The 26,649-nt window shown below is 34.5% G+C and overlaps 2 protein-coding genes across 4 annotated transcripts; both read left to right on the top strand.

Moving 5' to 3' along the window:
* Nucleotides 1–2,858: 2,858 nt before the first annotated feature.
* LOC129000474 (uncharacterized protein K02A2.6-like) lies at nucleotides 2,859–6,692 on the top strand. The gene is made up of 2 exons (XM_054427437.1): nucleotides 2,859–3,672; nucleotides 4,156–6,692. Exons 1-2 carry the CDS (start codon nucleotides 2,859–2,861, stop codon nucleotides 6,690–6,692), a joined length of 3,351 nt encoding a protein of 1,116 aa, XP_054283412.1.
* A 1,744-nt stretch (nucleotides 6,693–8,436) lies between these two features.
* Nucleotides 8,437–26,377, top strand: LOC129001023 (uncharacterized). 3 transcript variants are annotated; one of them, XM_054428156.1, is made up of 21 exons: nucleotides 8,437–8,586; nucleotides 8,849–8,924; nucleotides 9,369–9,482; nucleotides 9,658–9,734; nucleotides 10,877–10,977; nucleotides 12,158–12,353; nucleotides 12,936–13,096; nucleotides 13,671–13,774; nucleotides 13,857–13,995; nucleotides 14,910–15,089; nucleotides 16,021–16,224; nucleotides 17,296–17,457; nucleotides 18,418–18,543; nucleotides 20,123–20,742; nucleotides 21,267–21,392; nucleotides 21,797–22,034; nucleotides 23,337–23,486; nucleotides 24,029–24,160; nucleotides 25,378–25,481; nucleotides 25,990–26,109; nucleotides 26,304–26,377. In XM_054428156.1, the coding sequence occupies exons 2-21, from the start codon at nucleotides 8,866–8,868 to the stop codon at nucleotides 26,353–26,355; spliced, it is 3,165 nt and encodes a 1,054-aa protein (XP_054284131.1). In that variant the 5' UTR covers nucleotides 8,437–8,586; nucleotides 8,849–8,865; the 3' UTR covers nucleotides 26,356–26,377. The 3 variants fall into 3 exon arrangements, 2 of the variants coding, with proteins under 2 accessions (XP_054284131.1, XP_054284132.1); XR_008491382.1 differs by lacking the exon at nucleotides 25,378–25,481; XM_054428157.1 differs by lacking the exon at nucleotides 24,029–24,160.
* Nucleotides 26,378–26,649: the final 272 nt, after the last annotated feature.

Below are 26,649 nucleotides of genomic sequence, written 5' to 3'. Positions count from 1 at the left end.
TGGATGCAGGACCGATTTTTTTTTTCGTTTTGAGGTCCCTAGAGGCCAAAAACAGAATCCGTTCAAATTCATATATATATATATTTATATATTTATATATTTATCTATATATATATATATATATATATACTAGCTGGCCCGACAGACGTCATCCTGTCCTAATGTGGTTTTATGTCAAATGCTCGTTCATTTTCAAGATGAGCTCGTTCGCATCGTTCAATCACGTCCTGGTTGAAGTTCGTTTGCTACGCTTACTCACCTTTAGGTTGGAGGTCGTTCGCCACGTTCATTCACCTTTTGGTTGCAAATTAGCTGTAATAAATTTAAACAAATAATAGTGCTGCTTAATCGGTGTTGGTAAACCGATTAACTTTTTAATGTATTGAACATCACAGAATCAAATTATTTAGTTGAACCAGCTGTTAAGATTATTTAATTCCATTTAAATATAAGTACTCATAAGGTTAACATGGGAAACTCCAGAGCTACTGGGGCAGAGCCCTTTTGACGGATCTGCACAAAACTTCACACAAACCATCCTTGAATAATGCTTAATAATGCCTGAAAGTTTCATTACAATCTGTTGAGCGGTTTCGGAGTCCATAACGTTCAAATTTAAATATATATACATACATACATACAAACTTCTTCTTTTATAAATATAGATACAGTGACCAAATGTTCACACTATGTTTATACAACCATTTACTAGTTCCCTACACAGGTGTTTTGTAGTAGTTGTTATGCAACCTAAATAATGGTATGTTTTAGTAAGAAAGAAATCTCAAAATCGCAATATTTTTCATGATTTTGTATAACGAATTTATCATTATGGATAACTAGCTGAGTACCCGTCCTTCGTACGGGGTGGGTAAGCAATGCTTATTGTAGTTAAATACTCGTGCTTTGCATTTGCAATGAGAGAGGACACGTTTTGAGAAAATTTGGTTTACTATTTTATCTACGGTATACTATAGTATATAGAACATCTTACCATAGCCATAATGTTCTACTACTTCATTTAAACAATAGAAAAAAGTAAACTTCTCACACTCAGGTTTTTGTTGCTGCTTGGTTCAAATTAGCTGTTGTCATAAATGTATAAAGAACTAATGGTGCTGCACCCTATTGGTAAACCGTATAACCTTTTAATGCTATTGAATATCATAGAAACAAATTATGTAGTTGAAACAGCTGGCAAAATTATTTAATTCCTTTTAAATATGAATACTCATAAGGTTAACATGGGAAACTCTAGAGCCGCTGGGGCGGAACCGGAAAGGATTTTTGAGGTAAGAATATGTCTATATGTTAATCGGGAATGTGAGCTATCATCATACCAAATTTCAACACAATCCGACCAGTAGTTAATGTGTGATTGAACTTCAAACAAACAAACAAACAAACAAATAAACAAACACACAAACTTTCACATTTATAATATTAGTATGATGTGTGTGTGTGTGTGTGTCCGTTAGCACCATAACTCGAGCAAAAATGATCCGATTTTGATAAAATTTGGTACAAACGTGTAAACCTACGTTTATTTGAACGAGTTCGCGATCCAGCATGATCGGACCATGGGAACGGGAGTTTATGGGGGGTTTTCTGGGGTAAAAATAGGTTTTTCCCATTTTTGACCCAAAAAACATAAAATTTAGCAATTTCTTTCCAAACCATTTTGTAGAGCTCAAAAAAACAAATAATTTAGTATATTGAAGCGTTATTATGCACCTAATGGTTACGGAGAAAATTCCAAAAAAACTGTAAATTTAAAATTCCCATGTTATTCTTATGGAGAACTAGCTGTAACCCGCGGGCTTTGCCCCGTTTAACTTCTTAATTTTCAAAATTATCTCGTTCGCATGGCTCAATCACGTCCTGGTTGAAGTTTGTTCGCTACGCTCACTCACCTTTAGGTTGGAGCTCGTTCGCTACGCTCACTCACCTTTAGGTTGGAGCTCGTTCGCTGCGCTCACTTGCCTTCAGGTTAGCTCGTTCGCTACGCTAACTTGCCTCCAGGTTGGAGTTCGTTCGCTACGCTCACTCACCTTTTGGTTACAAATTAGCTGTTGTCATAAATGTAAAAGAAATAATAGTGCTGCACCCTGTTGGTAATCCTTGTAACTTTAAAGCTATTGAACATCATAGAACAGAACCAACTTGTTTAATTGAAACAGCTGTTAATATTCGATAATTCCATTTCTCATAAGGTTAACATGAGAAACTGCAGAGCCACTGGGGCGGAGCCCGAAAGGATTTTTGAAATAAGAATATGCCTATATTTTAATCGGGTATGTGAGCTATCATCATGCCAAATTTCAGCCCAATCCGACCAGTATTTTTCGCGTTCACTTGTCACAAACATACATCCATACATCCATACATTCATACATCCAAACTTTCTCATTTATAATATTAGTAGGATAAGTAAACTGCTGTAGTTTGCTTGTTTATGAACATATTTTGATCAAATTTGGAAAATGATTTTATTTCTTACTAACTATTAACATTTTACAAAAAAAAAACAAAAAACAGTTTTACCCTCCCTGATGCAGCAAACCTAAGTACTTGTTAAACTAATTCTTTTTAAATAGGAAATAAATGTTATATTTTTAAGTAGACATTTTAGTGTAAATCCAATCAGGCAAATGGAAATTCGCTTAGTCTGCAGGTTTGCTGCGGCGGGGGTGTAGTGTACTGAATCAGCTGATACAATTTAAATGTGTTTTCAATACTTTGTTTACATTGTTGTTTGTTTACGTTTGACATAACAACAGAGTTACTTGGTTTTTCTAATATAACTTTTCTTACGAAAATGTCTTGTTACTTTACATAATTAACTCACAGTACTACAAATGGCGCAGTCTACTAAACGGACCGACGATTTACGTATAGATGCTTTTGATGGTCATTCTGAAGAATGGACTTACTGGCTCGAACGTTTCAAGATTGCATTACGAAACAGAGGAATCAAGAATGAGGATACAAAACGAGACTTGTTGCTAGGGAACCTTGGACCTCAACCCTTCAAGCTAGTATTTGACCACGCACGACCTGATCCCGTCAGTAATCTTCACTTTACAGGAGTTATTGATATACTTAAGAAATACTACACACAAAAATCCGCACCACTATCACAGCGGGTTATCTTTAGTCGCCGTTTCAGACAAGAAGGTGAATCTGTTAGTCATTTCGAATTTGCTTTGCGCGAAATTGCAGGTCTCTGTGACTTTAGTGACAACTTAGACGAACAGCTGAGAGATCAGTTTGTTCTGGGCATCAACAATGATCGCTGGCAACTTGAACTTTTGCGCTTACATGCTACGACAGATACTACATTTGAACAAGTCACAAACACCGCTACTTTATTGGAAAATGTTGACAATCAACAGTCACAATTCCGTAATACACGTTCAGTCAACAGAATAAGCAACAGGAACAAGAAGAATGCTTTCGAAACGATACCGTTGAAACAAGAAACAAAAGGAAACACTTCGAAACAAAACATCTTACATCTTAACAAGAGAACTGACTGCATTCGGTGTGGTTACAAGAAACATACACAAGGAACGAGCTGTCCCGCTGTCGATGCCACTTGCAACGCCTGTGGAGGACTGAATCATTTTGCACGCACTTGTCTTAAAGTGGGTAATGCAGTCATTATCAAAGGTAAGCGACTTAACATGTTAGAGGCAAAAAACTCGTCTTGTAACTCTAGTGTTAAATCTTTTCCTGATACAGATCAAATCCAAGCGATTAATAAAGGGTCAAAAGTAATGCTTTCAGTCAAGTTAAACAATCATACAATTTCAATGTTGTATGACCCAGGTGCAGCGTTCAGTATCATTAGCAGAAACATATGGCGAGATCTAGGAACTCCTAAACTATTTCCCACAGAAAATCTTAATGCATATACAGGAGTTCTAATTGAAACTATGGGTAAAACGTATGTTTCAGTTGAAGCTTTTGGTTCCAAACGTAAGTTACCGGTAATTGTTGTTAAGAAAAACGATATACCTTTGTTCGGCCTAGACTGGGTTCTTGATTTTAACTTACCACTGCCACCTGGGGCTCAAATATGTACATTGTCCAAACAGCAAACAGAACAAGTAAGTGAACAGATTGTTAATGACATTGTTAACGGTTTTCCAGAAGTTTTCAGTCCCTCTTTAGGTACGATTAAAAATCACAAGGTATCTTTTCACATGGCTTCAAATGCAGCTCCTGTAGTTTCAAAACCACGGCCAGTTCCTTTTGCTTTACGGGAACCTGTGGAAAATGAAATTCAACGATTAGTAGACAGTGGAGTTTTAGAACCAGTCGATGCCAGGAATGAACCTATCATTTGGGCTTCGCCCATAGTAATAGTGGTAAAACCGTCTGGAGCTATCCGCATATGCGCGGATTTCAAAAATACTATAAACAAACATATGCTCCCCGATAAATATCCTATGCCTACATTCGAAGAGATCACCTCAAAACTTACAGGTGGCCAGGAATTCTCCGTCATAGATCTCAAAGATGCATATCTGCAGATGGAGGTCGAACCATCGGCACAACAGTACCTGATTATTTCTACTCACAAAGGATTTTTCAAGTACAAACGCTTACCCTTCGGAATCAAAATTGCCACCGGGGTTTTTCAATGCAAGATGGATCAAGTACTGGCAGGCTTACATGGAGTCGCTTGTCTCCTTGACGACGTCATAGTCACAGCCCCAACGAGAGAGGAACATATAGAACGTGTCAAAGAAGTGTTAAGACGTTTTCAAGAATCTGGAATTCGTGTCCAGACATCAAAATGTAAATGGTTTCAAGATTCCGTTAACTATTTGGGTCACAGAATTGATAGAGCTGGTATACATCCAACGACAGAACATCTGGAAGCAGTGAAAAACATGCAATCACCGAAAAATGTGAAAGAGTTAAGATCATTTCTTGGGTCGATCAATTACTACAGTAAATTTATTCCCCATTTACAGTCCTTGTGTGTTCCATTACACAAACTGCTAAAGAAAGGCGTGAAATGGCATTGGAACGAAAACCATGAACAGGTAGCAGCAAAATTGAGGCATCTTCTTACTACAACAGACACGTTGGCTCACTATGACGAATCCCTACCTCTCATCCTCGCAACTGATGCGAGTGATATTGTTGTTGGAGCTGCTCTTTTCCAAAAGTATCCTGATGGGACTGAAAAACCTTTAGCTTTTGCGTCAAGGCGCCTTGATCATGCTGAGTGCCGATACAGCGTGATAGAAAAGGAGGCGTTAGGTTTGGTTTTTGGAGTAACTCGTTTTGAACAGTACCTTTATGGTAGACATTTCGAAGTTCGAACGGACCATAAAGCATTGGTTAAAGTCTTCGGTGAACATGATTCAATTCCGAAGGTAGTTTCAAATCGAATCGCTAGATGGGCATTAACACTGAGTGCCTATGACTACTCGATCAACTATCAACAGGGCAAAGATAACAAAACAGCCGATCTATTATCAAGATTTCCCTTGCAAAATACGATAAAATCTACAGAGGAAGACCAGGGTGGCAGTAACAAAGCACACCTTTTCCATTTGCGTTCACAGGATCTACCAATATCGACAAAGTGTTTGCAAGAAGCGACAAAAACTGATCCAATACTTTCAAAAGTAGTAAACTATTTAAAAAGGGGTTGTTGGCCTTTGGAAAATAATGAAGACACTAACCTACAACCGTACTACAGCAAACGTGAAGAACTTTCCTTTGAGAATGGAATTCTACTTTGGTTTGGGAGATTGGTCATACCTGTGAAACTTAGATCAAGAGTGATGGAAATACTACATGAGGGACATCCAGGTATTGTAGCTATGAAAGGGAAGGCACGTTTTCAAGTCTGGTGGCCTAAACTGGACAAGGACTTGGAAGAACACACTAGACATTGCAATGGATGTCAAGAAAACAGAAGCAAAGATCCTGAAATGCCGTTATTCTCATGGCCTGTTCCTGGAGAAGTTTGGTCACGGATCCACATCGATTTTGCCGGACCCTTCATGGGGAAAATGTGGTTGATTGTAGTAGATGCTCGGTCAAAATGGCTTGAAGTATTCCCGATGTCGTCAACTTCAACAAAGTCAACGATCAAAGCTTTAGAAGAGTTATTTTCAAGATTTGGCTATCCAAGGGTAATTGTAAGCGATAATGGACCACAGCTAACATCCTACGAGTTTCAAACCTTTTGTAAGAGCCTAAACATTAAACATGCTCGAATCACCCCCTATCACCCAAAAAGCAATGGGTTAGCGGAACGATGTGTTCGTACATTCAAAGAACGCATGAATGCTTCAAAAGGAAATGCTGGGACTTTCCAAGAAAAACTCAACAGCTTTTTATTTGCTTACAGAACGTCACTGAGAAGATCTACTGGAAAAACTCCAGCATTTATGATGTTTGGTCGCGAATTACGCTCCAAATTAGACATGTTGTTTCCTGACGTTGAGCAGAAAAACGACGAAGAGTTGGTTCAACAGCGGCTACAAAAACCTGGATCAAAAGAAAAAGTTTTTAAAGAGGACGACAATGTATGGGTACTAGACAAATCTGGAGCTGGGTTCAAGAAAGGAACGATTGTGAAAGTGAATGGTCCTTACTCATATGTAGTAAATACAAATGGACTAAATAGACGATGCCACGCAGATCAACTTCGTCTGGCTTAACTCTTAGAAGAAGGTGGGACGATGTAGTGTACTGAATCAGCTGATACAATTTAAATGTGTTTTCAATACTTTGTTTACATTGTTGTTTGTTTACGTTTGACATAACAACAGAGTTACTTGGTTTTTCTAATATAACTTTTCTTACGAAAATGTCTTGTTACTTTACATAATTAACTCACAGTACTACAGGGGGTATTTATTATAAAGCTGTCACAGTTGTGTTTTATAGCTGTAGGGCTTTTAACACACATGGTGTTGGAATACCATTGTTGTCTAGCACTTGAATAGAATTTAAAATTAAGTCTTAGACTGATTTATTTTACAATTATTACCAGCAAGTAAAAGGGAGGGCTAAAAAAATGGACAGATCAAAAAGGGTAGAAAAAAATTCTACTGTGCCACTAATTTTTATGTTTGTCAATAAACATAACTAGACCTTCCATTCCATTTCCATATTAAAGTTGTAACCAATTTATTGTATAGAATGAAAATGAACGTAGTTGAATTTAACTGACAGATTGTGCTTAATATAAGTTACTGATTTCAGTTGACTGACTGTGTCAACGTTTTGACCAAACCAAACAGAAAGGACAGCTTATTTTAAACAATAGCATCTCGTGTCACATAAACTATCGTGGTAATAAAAATAAGGAGAATATACAAAATTTTACACAGAGAACTCTCTGCATGGTTTATTCAACTAATGAGAGAAAATGTGTGTCAGATTGCTGATACCGGTTATTTAATAAAAAGTTGGCCACAGCTTTTCCTTATAGATGAGATGTCTGATCCATAAAGTAAAGGTCAGTATTTTCATATAAGAAATTGTTCACCAATATTTATTACATTTCTTACAGAAGGTTAGACTCAATATATGACAAACTTGTGGCTGGTTGGAGATAATACGAGCAGGCAATTTATCACACACGAAGCTCAGGAGCGAGTATACACTGCAACTCCATTTGAGTACTTTTTCCGCAGGTGACGTGACAACAATATACAATTTGTGCCTGAATGCAATGAAAAATCTTCAATACCAAACTTTTGTCTTTAAAATGCATTATTAAAACTTTTCTAAGAATGAATTCTCAATTAGATATTCCTTGAATGGAATGTTCGATTCAGAATAAAGAGAGAGAAATAAATTCAGCTAACCCTTTTGTATCTGTAATATAGATCAAATAAATTACACAGAGTATTTGAGTGTTGTTTCATCGGATTTAATTTGTTGTATGGTGTAGTGAAAAATAACTAAATGGAAATGAATAAATTAAATGACATTGGAACCTTTATTGTAAGTGGCATGAAGCAAACTTACTGAAATCAAGCTTTAGATTTTCCAATGGGATGAGAAATCCACTTGTAAAATGTTCAAGTCAGTGATGGTAATTTGTAACAGGTTGGTTGATAGAACTAGTTTAAGAGACCAGTTGTTTGATCTTCTTTTGGGTGTGGATTGAGCTTATTCGGTTTGTTTGGGTGGAAGATAAAACTGTTAAGGCAGTGAATGATTATAAAACAACCAATGATCAAACAAAGTCTTAAGTATTTTTTCTCTTGAGTACATTTTTACTCTTTCAGGTCTGCATCTTAGCCTGAGCATGTACTAAGAAGATTAAATTTGAAATATCAACTGTTTGTACATAAACAAACAAATTTTGTTTATTTAAATCAGTGTTAGTAAACAATTATGAATAAACTATGAAAATTGTGTTTACCTATTTCTAACAAAATTAATCTTTGCTTTCTTATTTTTGCACTTTAATATTAAATTAAGTACTACCCAAACTATTTATTTATTCTCTCCTATATTTAATTGTTAATATTTCGGTATTTTTTTGTGTGAAAAAGAGGTAGGATTAACCTGCATTAACCTTAATCTGCATTTCCTCAGGTAGGTTTCCAATCTATTGAGACTTTTAGTCAGTTTATTATTTTTTTATTTAGAAGAGTAAATAATACTTTTTTGTAATATTTTTTTGTATACTTAATACTTTGTAAGTGTAAGAAATATGACATTTTAAAACAATATAGTTGTACCACTTATTTGATTTATCAGTAAATTATGTGGAGATTAGTTAGTCAGTTTTATAATATTTCAATCTCTGATTTTAGATTTTAAACTTAGAACTCAGTTGTTTTACATGTTTTGCCAGGATTGACCACATCAGCGATGTTTACAAAGTTTAAGCAAAATGAAATAGGAGATGGGAATGCTTATGAATACACTGAGTAAGTAGGCCTAGTTAATATATTGATATGAATTAATCAATAAAAAATATGTATCTACTTAAATTTACTTTAGTTATCGGTATGTGACCAACAAACTAAAATTTATTGCGTCCTTGACAAATTTTCTCTTGTGTTTATTTCTGTCACATTTAAAATTGCAAATAAATACTTGGCTGAAGTTTTCGTTTAGTAATCAAACTAGTTTTATTTTGAACATATTTAATTGTTTTATGACCTTGGTAATCAAAACAAGTACTATTCATGCATTCAGATTTTAATTAAGGTATTTACAAAATTCAGTGGGTGTTTATGAACCTGAATAGACGAGGCTTAATATTACATTAATAAAACTCAATAGTGATTGGAAGAAAAAATCATATAGGACAGATTTTTTCTCTTATAATTATGTTTTATTACGTGCATTAATCTGTAATCATGTTTCAGATCAGACCAGTACAAAACACATGAAGATAAACCTTCTTTCAACTTTTTATCAAAAATATTTTCATCAAAAAAGCCAAAATTGATTAATGGAGCTAGAAACCCATTTCTACGAAGGTAAGCAGTATTTTATCAATTAAGTAGGTATGTTTCTTTCTGATAAAAATTAACCTATCATTGAATTTTTTTAAATTCTATGGTACCTATTGATTATCTTAAGTTTCAACACATATTTGTCAAATACATTATTGAAATATTATTGTAATAAAAAATGTTAAATATTTGATTTCAGGTTTGAGCCTCAACCACACTCTGATCCAAGAGAGACGGTGTTCGTTGAGGATGACAGGGACGAAGCTTTGTACCATGGTAAAATATAATTTATTGAAGTATAGAATTATTTATTATACAAATAGAAATACCGTACATTATCTTGTACCTTCAATATACAGGGTGTCCCGGAACTCTCTACCAATATTTTAGGGCATTGCTCCTGGGTAAGAAACATAACTAAATATCATATTTAAACTGTCCGGAAGTCCTTAGTTACTCACACAGCCACCATTTTGTTTTTTTCAGTTATTATTTTTTTCTAAAGAATGGTTAAACATACGAAATGGAAACTTTGCACAAACATTTATGACAACTAAACAAAGCTACCGTACCAAAAAATTATCACGATTATTCAAATTCATAAAACAAAATGGCGGCAATTTAAAATTTTTGTAAAATCAATGGTTTTTGAGTTATTTAAGAAAGAAAATTTTAAATGGCCGCCATTTTGTTTTATGAATTTGAAAAATCGTCATAATTTTTTTGTAGCTTTGTCTAGTAGTCAAAGATGTTTGTACAAAGTTTCCATTTCGTATGTTTAACCTTTCTTTAGAAAAAAAATAATAACTGAAAAAAACAAAATGGCGGCTGTGTGAGTAACTAAGGACTTCCGGACAATTCAAATATGATATTTAGGTACGTTTCTTACCCAGGATCAATGCCCAAAAATATTGGTAGAGAGTTCCGGGACACCCTGTATATTTTAAAACACATAGGTGTTTTTTGGATTAGTTAAACTACATAAAGTCACATATTTAATATTCCTGACATATTTTACTATGTCTATGACCAAATTTTTCAACCCCATTCGTTCATTTCAAAGCCATCATATAAATTCGGAAATTGAAATATTCTGTTAGTTACTTCTGAATAATAGCTTGGCCATGATTTTTCTGATAGCAAACAACACAATATAGGAGTGTATTTAAAGTGAATATAAATCAAAGACGAGTGATGAATGAAGTGCGTTTATCTATAGCTTATTACTGGCAAGGATCGGCTGTTTCTGTGGCCAGGATCACTTTATTAAAAGCCATACAATCGAGGACTAATTTCAGCCAAAACCTTTTGACAGTCAAGGGAAGCAGAGTAGGCTACACTTCCTTGTACACCTGGTTTCCCAACATTTATTTTAAAACACAACTATCTGACGAGTACAGTAGTTTGTCTCTTTGTAGCTGATTTTGAAGACCAAGAGGTTTGTTCAAAATCGGACTCCCGATACAACCTCATGTTCATCGAAGGTCCTGCAAACACACTTAGCCGTCAATTTATGCAGGTAATACCTAAAAGATCCTACTACAAATGAATTCTCAGTAGACCAAATTTAAGTGCACACTTAATGTCTATGTCAGTAAATCTGTTAACAATAGCAATCAGAATCCAACAAACACTCTCAGAAAAAGGTTATTGGTTCAGTCAATCCAGACCAATGACTCTCATCATAGACAGTAAGAAATAAACAATTTATCATAGCACACCATGATTGAGTCAAGTTTAAGTCTACATTAAGTTAAGTTTGAAAATAATTACTCTCAATTCTATGAGTATTGTAGTATCAGTTCATGAGACAGAGCCGTAGAGGAAACCTTATACACATATGTTATCTTTGTTCTGCTGTATGATTTCACTACTGAGTTGAAAACAAATTACTGATAATGAATAATGAATAATAATGAATAATGAATAATAATGAAGATACAGATCATCTTTTTGTATTTGACATGGTGTTCAACAGTGGCGGTTTTAGGATCTTGTCAAGGGGGGGCTAACCTGGCTAACGGGGGTGTCCGACCAAACAAAACCCCACTGGTCTGATACCAGGAAAGAGCTTTGGGGGCTCTCTCCCAAAGTTTTATTTTTATTTTTAAAGTAGATTGGTGACTTTTAAAGCCATTTTAAATATCTAGGACTGTGTCTAAATCCCCTAGTGCAGGTGTATGACAAAATGCATGATTACATTTATATTTCCAAGGTCCAAGGACTTTGGCCTCTTTAGACCCCCCCCCCTCTTGGAACCACCGCTGGCGTTAATTTGATAGTATAGTAAGCTATCTAGACCATAACATAGAACTACACATAACATTCAAACTATTTTATTTGTCGCTAGTTTTAGAATTTGCATATTAAATTAGATTAATTAAGCCAGCAACAAAGAGTGTTAATTCCTGTTGCTTTTTAATCCAGCCAAACTGAAAGAACTATATAGTTGCATCAACTCTAGGATCTGTTGTCACGACTACCACTACCAGCGTAACAAATAATAGGCCTAAGGGAGAAAACGAAATCTCAGACTATAGAACACTCTGTGATTGGCTCACTAAACCTACTAGTTCATATATATGGGATGTCTATTTTAGTATCCAGAAGTCAATAATACTACAAAGTTCATACATTATGTGGTAGTTTGTGTACGATAACATGCATTGCTTTATATGAGAACTTAATTTCATCAACAGGGCGAACCTTATGCAGAGTATAGTAACGGACAGAACACAGAGCAGAGGAGGATTGGTCCACACAAATCCTTCCTGGAAGTGGTCAGTGTCACTGACAGAGGCACTGACCTGTGTGACTTACTGCCAGAGAGACCTCTCATGTTAGACATGGGAACTGACCCACCAGAACACAGGGAATGTGCTCTACCCTCTTGTGGTGAGTTAATCGTAACTCTTTGAGCCCTTGTGATTAGTTTTTCCTTTAATTTGATTATAGGTCCTACCTATTTTTATCTAGTTAACTTCTCATCTTAAGACATCTTTTGTAAACTCACATACAGTTAGGATGAGTAAAAAAAGCAGTGTAATGCGTGGGTTGTGGTGCAATTCACAAAGATCCACAGATCCTGTAAATTTCCACTCGTATACGTTTATTTTATGCGGTTTAATTTCCATAAAAGTAACATGGGAATTTTAAATTTACAATATTTTTGAATTTTCTCCGTAGTTAATAGTAAAATAATACTTTAATATAGTAAATTATTCTTTTTTAAGCTTTTCAAAATGGTTTAGAAAGAGGTTGGGAAAGTTTATGTTGTGAGGGCCAAAAATGGGAAAACCCAATTATTTTTATCCCATAAATCTTCCCTATAAAACCCTGTTCCCGTAGTCCGATCATGCTGGTTCGCAAACTCATTCAAGTTTATTCCAAGTGAAAAAAAAAAACATTTCATTTAAAGTTATTTTATTGGAACTTCAAGAAATTAAATAATAATTATTTTAAAGGTTTTTTTTATAGAGAATCAAAAGTCACATCTAAATGAAGAACTTGAAAGAAAAGAAAAATTAGTAAAGAGTTGTTTAGAGGAAGGAAATCTGCTGTTGGATGATTTGGAGAAAATAAAGAGACATTTGAGTGGAAGTTCAAAGATTCCTGAGATCATCAGTTCATGTTTAAGTGTAAGCGTAAGCATCTCAAAATAACATGTATCAAGTTAAATATTATTTAGATGGAAGTACAAATAATCAATGGTACAATGAACTAAATGAATTGAATTGGATGATGGATTTATCTACTGGATAAAATTATCTGAAAATACCAGAATGAATAAATTACTGTATCTAAAAAATATAAATAAAATATTTAAAATTTATGATTAGGATATTAACATGAGCCTCCTGTATCCTAACACAGAGGGGAAATTTTAAAATGTGTTCTCTGGAAGTTCTGCTTCATAAAGTGATCAAATGTTTCATTAGCTTGCACTAATACGCTAACGCTAAGCTAATGGCTTGTTAAAATGATATACATTGGCTATAAGAAAAGGGAAGCATAAAATCTGTTTCAAATAAAACTTCAATGACGAACAACATCAAGAGACAGTTACAAACCAATCAGAAATATGTAGTGCGCACTTAGCACTATTTCATGTTTTATAACAAAGCAAATCATAAAACGTAGTCAATATAATATAAAATATTTCTATATGTTCATGTTTTGAGTATTCTCTGTTTTCAATTTTCATTGTTTCAGGTTAAAAAAGAGGACCCAGCTGACTTTCTACACCTCAGTCGTAAATGTCTAATAGAGCTCGGAAAACATTTGCTGGCGACTCAGAAACAGACTGAAGCTGACATGTGAGTTTTAAAAACTTGCACAACTTTTCACACATTTACGTTAAGCTAGCAAACTATGTTGTCAATAATGGTTTTCTTGTAGGCAAACATTGAAAAGTGAACTGATCACTGTGAAAAAAGAAAAACTAGATAAAGAAGAAAAGATTTTGAGTCTGAAACGGAAACTTGACGTGCAAACTAATAAAGTAAATCATGAAGAGGAAGATAGTGCACAGTTACAGGTACTTTAGTTATAAATAAATAGTCTCCTACCCTACCCCCTCTATTAGCTCAGAAAATTAATCTATTACATAACCGTTGGATACTGAAGCAGATATCCCATCTGTATGGGCCGACTGCAGCTAGATTTTTTACTGGAATACAGTGTAGTTGAATGAGACGTTGAGTTTTAATTTTGCTTTTTTTATTCTGATATAGATATTCTAGACTTAAAATATGCTGTTTAAAAAATGTTGTCCATTTTGGCACCGTTGTGGTTTTTTTTAAGAAAGATCAAGTTATTTTACATCAACACAATCTTTAGGCTGCCCGGCTTTCACATAGAAATAAGAAATCTACTTTACAGTAGGAGGATATTACACTTAATGCTTATTCAGCGGTTGAGCAATATTTTAAAGGGAAGGGTCAAGAGGAGGGGATAGATTTCTTCCCCTAAAGCTAAAACCGCCTAAATATTATGAAGGAACTATAGTATATTAATAATATTTAATGGAAAGTATTTTTGAATAAAACAATAAATCGTCTTTAACTTTACTTTGACAACCGTGGGGACTGTCACATTAGGAGTAAACATATTTCCCTTGATTTACAGACCACTTATAATTTTGACTATAAATTTGTCGCTTGCGAGATTAAGAGGTGTAAGTACAAAGACTTATCATGTGTGTTCTTATTTCTTCTTGCAAGCGTTGAATTGGATTGTGTTATAAATTCAGGAAAATCAACCTTTTGTAGCAGGTAAATCAATAGTCTACCAGAAAGAAATTGAAACTCTTTAATAGTTTTTCCACAGCAACTTTTATGATTGCAACACAATTAAGAAAATAGACTTTTGTACACTTAAAAGATTTATTTAGCAATTTGTTTAATCTATCTTACTTTTTAATTTGTAATTGTCTTCAAATATTTTTTCCAGTCAAAAGTTAGAAAACTCCAGGAGGCTTTAGAAGCAGGAAAGAAAACGTTAAAAGATACGGAGGCATTTTTCAAAAGTAAAATAGATAAACTGGGACTTGAACTATCCATTGAAAAGGAAGCTAATCATAAGCTAAGTAAAAGTTTGGAAGAAAAGACTTACCTCATTAAAAAATTAGAAGTAAGTATTTTTAAAATTTTTATTTTACACAAACCTTCTATATTTTTAAATATTTATAGAACAGCTGAGGTTTGCCAGAACGTCAATCAGCTGAAATATATACATTGAGCAAAAACAAGTGGTGGGGGAACTTTCCCTCAAACCGTCTAAATTGTGTGAATGGAGTATAATGCCGTCAACTTCCACCCAATCTGTGGGCCCTCCCACTGGCTAAGCCACAGATTAGTAAGCTTAATATTGATTTCACACATACAGGATTTTAACATGGGATATTAAAATGGCTTAGAAAAGTATGTGTTACACCATGTTACTCTTGATGAGTATGATTTAACTGCTTTAGATTGGGGTCCTTTATCATTAGGTTTTTAATAAATGGTCTGGATAAAGACATTTTCAGTCCTAGTGACAAAGTTAAACAATGTATTCGAGTCCATTCTACAATTAGCCTAATTATGAGTTATGGAATACAGAAATGAAGTGTAATAAATCAATTTGAACTGGGATGATTTATTAAACTTGTCTGACTGGCTAAAGTCATTTTAACCTATGGATCACGTTTTAAAAATTTGTTGCACCAAAGAGGTGGAACCATTTTAATTATATTCTCTGTAGTTGAGACCTAGTTGTAAATATACAACACTAACACTGTTAATATTAGTAGTAAGAATTAGAATAAGAATCCATTTATTTGTCAATTTACATTGCTATAGACAACGCCAAAGAACAAAAGAAATACATTAAAGTGCAGTATAAAAGGTAAGAGTACAATGTACTTGTAAGGCTAAAAGATAAAACATCACAATTAACAATTAGCAACAAATCAATATAAACTATGAAAGTTAACAATAAATAAATTACAACTATTCACCAAAGCATCACTGGATCAAAGCTCATAGTATTAACTACACAAATATTTTTGTCTTTGTGTTAGGATGATATGAAAGAGTTCCAAAACAGTTTGGAAAGCAGCAAACAACACGTGAAAGATATTCAAGCCTCGTACAAATCAAAAATAACAAAACTAGAACAGGACCATGCAAATAAAATGGCTGTTTTGTGTGAAAATCAAACTTTAACTAACGAACAGCTGAGCAAAGCTCTGGAAAGGTCTTCAAACTTTGTTGCCCAGTTGGAGGTAAGATTAAAAGGATTTGTGGTATTTGGTAATAAATAACCAAGTAAATAACTCACGGTTTATAACTATTTACCAACAAAACTAGCAAGTGTTTTGTTGGGCACGGTATCATAATGCACTGGGTGAGTAAGTTATCAATAATTATTTTAACTGTGTGAAAGTCAGTAGGAAGCTGACAGAAGACATGCTATTTAGTCACAGTAAGACTTTGGATACATTAAACCATTGTCAAATGTTGAATCAAATGAGGCAAAAAATACATACGAGAAAATCTACAAAAGAATGCAGGACTATAATTTACTGATAGATGATTGGAATATTATGATGTAAAGCCCGCTTCAGACATACGCCATCCGCAAAGCACAAAATATTTTACTAGATGTCGTGCTTCGTGCTATTCGCCAATTAACGAGTAGACGTCTACACATATGTGTTGTTTTCCAAGCAACTGTTCATTTTGGGAATAGCAAAAATATTCGTTCACTTTGATGTGTGCAAAAATACCGACAATGAACGGGAAAACACAAGCACGAATGTTTGCTGCTTGCCAAATAGACAAACACATATCCACACTACTCGCGATTCGGCGAGTCGGTGTTCATGCTTGGCGAATGGCGCATGTCTGGAGCCGCCTTAACATGTTATACAAATATATCCAGAATGGTAATCACTTCTGTTTTGCGGTGTTACAAATCACTATAATGACACTGATAAAACCAATGATTCAAATTCTAGTGTAGCATTTCATCTGAGGATCCTGTAAGTATAATTTTGTTTGACTAAACTTTGGTGATCCAAATCCTTGAAAAGGCAACCACTTTTGAAATCTTTTTCAGGTGAACGTCGTTTTATTCTTCATTCCAAAGTCATAAAGTTTTGCAAACACTGATTCACACACACATAATATATTTCCTCGGCAATAGATACAAAAATGTAAAAACATTTTTGTTGAATGCACGGAATAATGGATAAGAGGAAGATCTTATGTAAATCGAAAATGGTTATTTTCAAGGGTTTTTGGTCCCATGGCAGATAAGGCAGTTTTAACCGGAATGGTGTTTTTGATTTAAGGAGTGTAAAAAAGAGAGCTCAGTCCTATCAGATGCTAACAAGAGCCTGCAAGAGAGGTTGGTAGCCCTAGAGAGAGACGTGACCAAGGCTCGCGAACAGAGTATTGTGGCTGAGCGACGACTGGCGCGAGAAACCCAGGAAGTCATGGCACTGAAGAGTCAGGTCACTATTGGTTGGATTAGAAATTAAAGAAGCTAAAAAATACCTTAGAGTTCTTAAAATAAACAAAAGGACATGACTTTATACTTAATAAGATAGCCAGCTACATAATAAGACTGAAAACAATGTATAGTGTAGCAAGGAAGACTTGTAATTACCTTATTCATCATTGCCTCCAGGATTGATTATTGACAATATAAATAGGTTACATACCTTACGTCGTCAATCCTAAAATAAGTCTATGGCGACTAGTTTCGAAACATCAAGGTTTCATTGTCGAGCCTCATGCCTCTTAAAAACATTGTGACATCTTGTCGTCGTCATTATACACAGTACATTTAACATAAACACACGAACACGGACACATACTATTTACAAAAATGAATTACAAAAATGACCGGCCGCGCATTCATTTTTGTAAATAGTATGTGTCCGTGTTCGTGTGTTTATGTTAAATGTACTGTGTATAATGACGACGACAAGATGTCACAATGTTTTTAAGAGGCATGAGGCTCGACAATGAAACCTTGATGTTTCGAAACTAGTCGCCATAGACTTATTTTAGGATTGACGACGTAAGGTATGTAACCTATTTATATTGTAATTACCGTCTCAATTGACTCGACTTCAGCATTAGTAAACTTTTAAAGTGATTCTTACTCATCACGATGGAAATATTATTTTATGTAGGTACAATTAAATGTTAGTGCAATATTTTTGGCACCTTAAAGTTTTAAATTGGTTCAATACTCATGAAAAGGTGTTAACAAAAGTAGTTTTTCTACTATGAATGCAAGGGGCGATACTGGCTAGTAATTATTTGCCTTCTGTCTTTTAAATTGATTAACACATAGAATAGTGTATTATATTAAAATCAATGCAATTACGCAGAACACTGTGTCCCTGTTGCAGTAGCTTTGGAAAAAAAAACTAATAATTTGTATGATACTGCCATGTTTTAAGGTGGCCAAACTAGAGGCGATGAAGGAGGAAGAGTTGTTGAGCATAGACGGAGACATCTGGTGTCAAATCATGTACCAACATGATCAGTGGATAATAGAGGATCTGAGAGCCAGCTTGCAAGACAAGGTGATTATGAGTCATATTGAGATAATTGTAAATCATTGTTACTTTTCCCACATTAGTGTTGATTGTAAGATGTAGTGTGGGTTTGAAAGATACAAATCACTTACGGCCTAGCAATGTCATGTAATAGGATATAACTATTGCTATATTTTGAAATTTATTTCAGATGTAATCTATCTATATATATAAAATCCAATGTATGTTTGTATGTTTGTATATTTGTATGTTTGTATATTTGTATGTTTGTCCTTTATGGACTCCGAAACCGCTCGACAGATTGTAATGAAACCTTCAGGCATTATTAAGCATTATTCAAGGATGGTTTGTGTGAAGTTTGGTGCAGATCCGTCAAAAGGGCTCCGCCCCAGTGGCTCTGGAGTTTCCCATGTTAACCTTATGAGTACTCATATTTAAATGGAATTAAAGAATCTTAACAGCTGGTTCAACTAAACTATCTGATTCTGTGATGTTCAATAGCATTAAAAAGTTAATAGGTTTACCAACAGGGTGCAGCACTATATTTTTTTAATTTATGATAACAGCTAACTTGCAACCAAAAGGTGAGTGAGCGTAGCGAACGAACTTCAACCTGGAGGCGAGTTAGCGTAGCGAACGAGCTAACCTGAAGGCAAGTGAGCGCAGCGAACGAGCTCCAACCTAAAGGTGAGTGAGCGTAGCGAACGAACTTTAACCAGGACATGATTGAGCCATGCGAACGAACTCATCTTGAAAATGAACGAGCATTTTACATAAATCCACACTAGGACAGGACGACGTCTGTCGGGCCAGCTAGTATTATATAAAATCCAATGTATGTTTGTATGTTTGTCCTTTATGGACTCCGAAACCGCTCGACAGATTGTAATGAAACTTTCAGGCATTATTAAGCATTATTCAATGATGGTTTGTGTAAAGTTTGGTGCAGATCCGTCAAAAGGGCTCCGCCCCAGTGGCTCTGGAGTTTCCCATGTTAACCTTATGAGTACTCATATTTAAATGGAATTAAAGAAAATTAACAGCTGGTTTAACTAAGCAATTTGATTCTGTGATGTTCAATAGCATTAAAAGTTAATAAGTTTACCAACAGGGTGCAGCACAATTATATTTTTTTTAATTTATGACAACAGCTAATTTGCAACCAAAAGGTGAGTGAGCGTAGCGAACGAACTTCAACCTGAAGGCAAGTGAGCACAGCGAACGAGCTCCAACCTAAAGGTGAGTGAGCGTAGCGAACGAACTTCAACCAGGATCTTGAAAATGAACAAGCATTTGACATAAAAGCATAGGACAGGACGACGTCTGTCGGGCCAGCTAGTTTATGATAATCATGAATCATGAATGATGTTTTTTTTTTAGTATTTATTTCCTAATTATGTAGGGAACAAGTGCTTGGGTACTAGGGATATTTTTGGCATGTACAGTAAATCCTTATTACTACCAACTTTTCTTAATTCTTGGAATAGCACTGCTATTCTTCACTCCTTGTTTTTTATTTTTTATTTTATTTCATCCAACTAATCTAGTCTCAAATTAGTTCAGATTAACAAGGGTTTTCTGTACTTAAAATAGAAGACTTTTACAGGAGAATTATCTGGAAACCTTACGGTCACAAGGCGACTGTGCTCTGAGAGACTTTGAGAAAGTACAAAACGAACTGCAACAAAGGAGACAACAGTTTAATGAGCTAAAAGATGTTTTCTTGGATTTTGAGAAGAAACGAGACAGTGTGGTCAGGGAACAAAGAGATTTTTACAACAAAATGATGCTTCTCAGTAGGAAAACCATTCCTAGGGATAGATTTTTCAAAAATCTCATAGAAGAATGCCAGATGAAAACCAACAGGATTGGGGAGATAGAAGATATGTTAAGAGACACTAACCAAGCTCTTGAGGAAACAAAGAAGATATCAGAGGCACAGTTGAAGGCAATGCAGACTGAAATGCAATTTACAGCAGAGAGGTTATACGAGTTTGAAAATCAAATACGGATAAAGGACATGCAGCTTCAGGAGGTAGTAAACGTATTCGAACAAGAAAAGAAAAACAAAGCGTCAGCCGAGGAAGCTTTGAATACGTATAAAATACTTTTGGATAGTTCCAAAAAGGAAAACGAGGAAGTTCGAAGTAAGCTTAACTACTTAGAGGACATGGAAAAAAATAGAACCAATGTTCAAGCAGCTGAGGATTTAGCTAAGGAAACTCAGTAAGTTTCGAGTCAAAAGAATTATTATTAGTTTTATTTTTAAATTGAACTAGGAAGTATGGTTAGATTGCTATTTAATTTGTCTTGCTTGAACAAACTACATTATAATCTCCATAACTTTAGTTTTTTGTACCGTAGTACAGTACTTTAGAAGATTTCTTTTTCCAAGTTCATACTAAACAAAGCGATAGAAAAACATTGTCTTATTTTGTAAAAGTCAATTATTTGTAACATTTGAATATTTGAATTGTAAAACCATATTTTAGACGCTAGAATAGTATATAACATACAAGACATTTTTCAAATACTTTGATCATAGATAATCTTGTAAACGAAAGTAAAAATTGTTCTCAGGGCTGAGCAGTATAAAACAACCTATTTTACCAAAATTGTGGAAATGGCTCAAAAATAGCTTTAATTAACAAGTATTTTCACAATAGGCTATAAAACATTAAACTAAAGACATATTTAACTACAGATACAATATTTTACTTTCTATTAACATGGATTTTGACTTGTTTTAGAAAAAGAAAGGATACTGAACGAAAATTAAAAAAGCTAGACAAAGAACTAGTTGACTTGAAAAATATACTTCAGGGAAAAGTCGAAGCATCAACACCTCATTCAGATAAAAGCAGTCTAAGTTCCAGGTATGCATTAATACAAAAAATTTAATTCCCTCGTTTTCATTTGTTTGTAGTTGTTGAAGTTTTACAAATAAATGTTGTTCACACAAAAAGATCGATACGTATAATAACATTGAATAACATAGTGGGATTTTCCTGATATTTCAATACATGAATTAATAAATTGGACAGTCCTTTTTTAAATTTTTTATTTCACTACTGTAATGATAAATGGCTTTATTATGGTTGAAACTTTGTGAAGCTAAGAAATGATTGAGCCCTAAATTTCTTTCAAAATCAACCTAAAGGCTAAAAATACAACTATTGAAAAATTGTCATCCACATATCTTTCTAAGGAAGAATTAATTGTAGAGTGTAAAATAGTATCACCACTTTTTCTCTCATTTTTTCACATTGCTTCATTTTAGGGATATTGAACAGTTGCAGTCGAAAGTCCGAGAACTGCTAGAGAACAGGAAGTATATGGAGAGGATTCTAGTGGAGAGTCAGAGGACGAAGGAACAGCTGCAGAAGGACCACGAGGAGTTATACAGCAAGATGAGACACGCTGTTAGGGTGATGGTGGAGTCCAAGAGGAATCAGGAAGAACTGGAACAAAGACTAGAGCAACGAGGACACACCATTCAGAAGCTACAGAGAAGCCAGGTAGCCGGGGAAATTTTAATTAATGAATACCCTTTTGTGCTTTAAGACGAATTTCAGTAACAACAAGTTTACACATTTTCACAGTGAATTAGGAATGACTAATGAACATTATAGTTGATAGCAGTATAGATTTGTTGTTTAAAGGATTATGGGAGACATTTTCCATCACATATTAGTAAAACACAAGATTCATGAGCAGGATTTTCAAGTTAAAAGGAATGTAGAGCATAAAAAACCAAGCATTGCCAGGAAACACACAGCTGAAGTAACAAATTATTAGATGATCTTTCTAAAAAGACAAACATATAATAGAAAAAAAAACAAAATATGTCAATGAACACTTTTTTGAAAAAACACCGGTTCAAAACCAACTGATTGAGACTCTATCTATAGTGAGTTTGGTCACTTGGCGTGTCAGTTGGTAACGCAGCAGACTGTAACACAGCGGCGGCAAGGTTTGGAGTCGGCCATCACAGTAAATTCTTGTATTGGAATGGCTCACCCATTGTGTTTGCTTTGCAGGATATGTTCCAAGCCCATGGGAGCGGGCAAATGCTAGATTGAAAGAAGCAGTCCAACCTCTTTAAAAAGAACGTTTATGACTATATTCCCTTAATATCAGTTATCAATCATTGAGATGGACCGTATTTTAACACAAATATTCACCCTTTAAGAAGCGCAATGCCTTTGTTAAAAATTCAGTCTGGGAATATTTGAATTTTGGATAGTTTCCCACGGCGGCTACTAGGTAGCGAAGGTGCTACTATTGCGAGTAGCACGGACAAATCAGCTGGCTGAGTGAGAGAGAGAGAGAGAGAGAGAGAGAGAGTAGCGCGGCTGCCGCACGAGTGATCCTAGCGCCGGCTGTGCAAAGCTCATTTCAGCGGTAAAATTCCAGTCTAACTATTCTTCAAAAGCATTTCACTTCTTAAAGGGTTCATCATACTCATTAAATGCATTGTGATACCTTGTGTAGCTTTGGTACTAAGATCTGCTGTTTAATTACCCAGGACCATTAGCCCAACGATCAAGGCCAACTGGGTCCAGTTTAGATTTTTAAACCATAAAAAAGCTATACACTTTTCTCAGGATCAAACCATCAAGTGTCCACCTTTGGATTACTAGGATACATGACGTATGATGGTCCATACTGATATCGAATTTACAAAAGACATTAAAGAAAGGATAAAACGAGACAGTTGGTCAGGCAAAATTTAAATTTGGGTAAACCATTGCCAGAGTCGTAGTTTTCCTTGAATTTTTCCTAAATCTTATTCCTACATATTTCAAAATTGTTTTCAGGATGAAACAGAAGACAGACTAGAGGAACTGAAGGATATATTGCATGAAATGAAGAAAACTATTGAACTGTTGTATCGAGACAGAGAGGATTTGGAGGATAAACTGTCCAACCACATGCACTGTCATGCAGAACGAGCAGTGCACCAGGAAGTATGTCACCCTTACAAATGACACAATCAAATGTTGCTTAGATGGTTTTGGTACAACAGTGTTTTGGAAATAAAAAATTCATATGTCAGTTGCTTTATTTGTTCAAACTTGGCCAAGGGCTTTATGAAGATGAAGTTTTTAGAAAAAGAATGTTAGTGATTCATTTGACTAAAATGTCTTTAAATTTCAATAGACAACCTATCACAGCGATATAAACATATTTATTCAACAAAATAAATTCAAAGGATTAATTTATTTAAAATATGTCTTACTAGAATGTTTTAATAAGTTTAATAAACTCGTATGTATATTTCGTAATCAATCTTTTTGAACTGTTAATTTCAAAATAATTATATTATAAAAATAGTTTATAGAAAATGTAAAAAAAAACTATGTTCATACCAGATAAGTTAAACTGTAAAACAGCAGAGACAAAAATAAATGTCTTTTAACTTTTGGATACTGCGATCAATTACACAAATCAGTTCAGTTAAAGGTTTTACTTAGCTCATAAAGGAATAAAACAACTTTTCTTGGTTTAGCTCAAGTCCCTGCAAAGAGACAAAGCTATTTCGGAAGAGCAGAATTCTCGTGAGAGGGAAATGCTTCTTCATCGTATTAAAGACAATGAGTCTATAATCAAAGATCAACACAAACACATTCGCTCTCTGCAGGTATCCAATCAATATTTTCAACTAGTATTTCTCAGGAAAATCAACATGCAAAGTAATGAATAGTATTAAGCAAAATAGTAAGCACAATAAGCTTCAGATGACACACCGGCCCCAAAAAGCAAAATAGTATCAAGTATTTCCTCATAAAATTGACTGGGCACTGTAGAGAGTTAATATTTGAAATCCACAATAGGGGGAAATTCCTCAGTCATTTTTGTTGGGTTATAATTGTAAAGTAAAAATTTCAAAGAAAACTCACTCCCAACTTTTTATCTTGTCCTTTTGTCATAATTATTGTGTTAGTGCTTAGCAATGTGAAAAATACATAATGATTAAGTAAAAAATAGTAGGCCTAAAAACCAAAAACTTATACTGCTGAAGTGGGTGGTAGGAATTTTTCTGCAGCCGTAAAAAATTCAAAATAAATACGTTATCACATGTTTATAACAAGTTGAAACTGTAATCAATTCTCTATAGATCGCTGAATTTTTATTTCAGGTTTAATTTTGCCAACAGTGTCATTTGTAGGCTTCTGATTGGCTTAGGGAACACCATTACCGGAACAATACAAAATGCCGTCATCGGCCTCGGTGGCATAGTGGATAAAGTGCTGGTCTTATAAACGGGAGGGCCGGGTTCAAATCCTACCGATAGTACTATCTTTTTGTCTAGGATTTTTTTATTATCAGCAAGTTTGGTTGGTTTTGTTTGGTTATGACATTTTAATTGTATAATTAAAACATAAAATGGAATTTCAGCCATTTATAGTTTTATTTTATGAACAGAACTGTTTGTTTTTTTTTTCAATTAAACCTTCATTAGATTTTTCTTTTTAATTATCAGCCAGTCTGGTTAGTTTGGTTAGGTTATGGTTTAATTTCAGAATAAAAAAAATAATAAAATTGAATTTGAGGCATTTATAATTTTATTTAATGAACAGAACTAATTTTTTGATTAGTATAGTAAACCTTCATTTGTAAATGACACTGTTGGCAAAATTAATCCTGAAAAACAAATTGTACCTATAGATCATATTGTAATTACTCTAACCTCAATAGTTCAGACTTAGTAATTCTTTGACAATGTCACAAGTTTTATGGCTATGCTATGTACGAACAAGAAAGGTTCTACTTGTTATTTTGAAGTCAAGCACTGTAGGATGTAGACCAAACCTAGATTATTTAAGTGATGGATACAATGATACAATGGTGTTTTAGGATCAACTGGATAATCTGACAGTACAATTACGAGAGACCAAAAGTGCATTGGTCACTGAGAGACATAACCACACACAGCAGCTGCTCAGCGTCCAGTCTGAGAAGTGAGATATAGATAAATGAAACATTTATTAAGATATTAAATACCATATTACCAATAATTTCTTACTGCCTGAGGTACCATATGGTGTGTGTATAACATTTTAAATATAAAGACGGTTCCTACTTGATAATACATGTGAATTTCCCCATCAGTAAAGGAGCTACTAACTGGTACTACTTATTATAGTTAACTAGCTTTTTGCTGAAAACACTGTTGTTGTTATATATATAAATAATATTTTACAACATCAACAACATATTTAACGTTAATTGTAAGGGAGTGTCCCAACTCCAAGTCTTACCTAATATCATTATTGACAGATGATAGCGCCATTGATTGATAAATGGCTTGAACTTTAAGATCGGTATAGTTTCTACTGCTATACACTTCAACCTGCTATAGAACAAATTGCATGTTAGTAGTGTAAGGTATCACTAAAACCAATCATACTGACAAGAGGTCCCAGTCATGAAATACTGATATTTATAGTGTTTCTATCCTTTTTCTAGAAAGAAACAAGAGCTTTACATCCAAGAGTTGGAGGCTAGACTAGCCTACGAGACTAGACTGCGGCTAAAGGGCTCCAACACTGTCCTATCCACATCTCACTATGTCAACACATCTGACAGGCAAGTTTAGATTACTAAAACACTCTGTTTACTTTAGAGTCACTTAATATAGATTATCATTCGGAATCATAGGTCCAATACAGATTAGAGACCAAGGTCAATAAAAGCCACACCCACCAAGCTCAACCATTTTTTGTGGTGGGGGGATTTTTATTTTATTTTAGAGTTCCTAAATCCTATGTGTTTTTTTCCAGCTATGATCCACCTATCCGAGACTTCAATAAAAATCATCCTCACAGGAAATAGGACATGTTGAAAACACTTTGTGATTTAAAAAATAATGTAAAAGTTAGGCCTAAATAAAAAAAACTAACATTGCCTCAACTATAATATTTTTGTATGCTCTTGAATTTAATTATTGGTTATCTTGTTGTTACAATATAAAAGAAAACGCCTTACAACATTGTCTTTTTTCCAAATCGCTCTTTTTTTTATTGAGAATCATTCATTGAGGACGGAGGTTGATGCAGTTTGGAAGTAAAGTTAATATTCACTAAAAATCTTTCACTGGATCAACAATGATACTTTTCTAGTTTGAAA

The sequence above is a fragment of the Macrosteles quadrilineatus genome, unplaced genomic scaffold (assembly GCF_028750875.1).
Source record: "Macrosteles quadrilineatus isolate MER2022 unplaced genomic scaffold, UCM_ALF_1.0 Scaffold_8__2_contigs__length_117827958, whole genome shotgun sequence".
Classification (NCBI taxonomy): domain Eukaryota; kingdom Metazoa; phylum Arthropoda; class Insecta; order Hemiptera; family Cicadellidae; genus Macrosteles; species Macrosteles quadrilineatus.
This window is presented reverse-complemented; position numbering and strand designations above follow the sequence as displayed.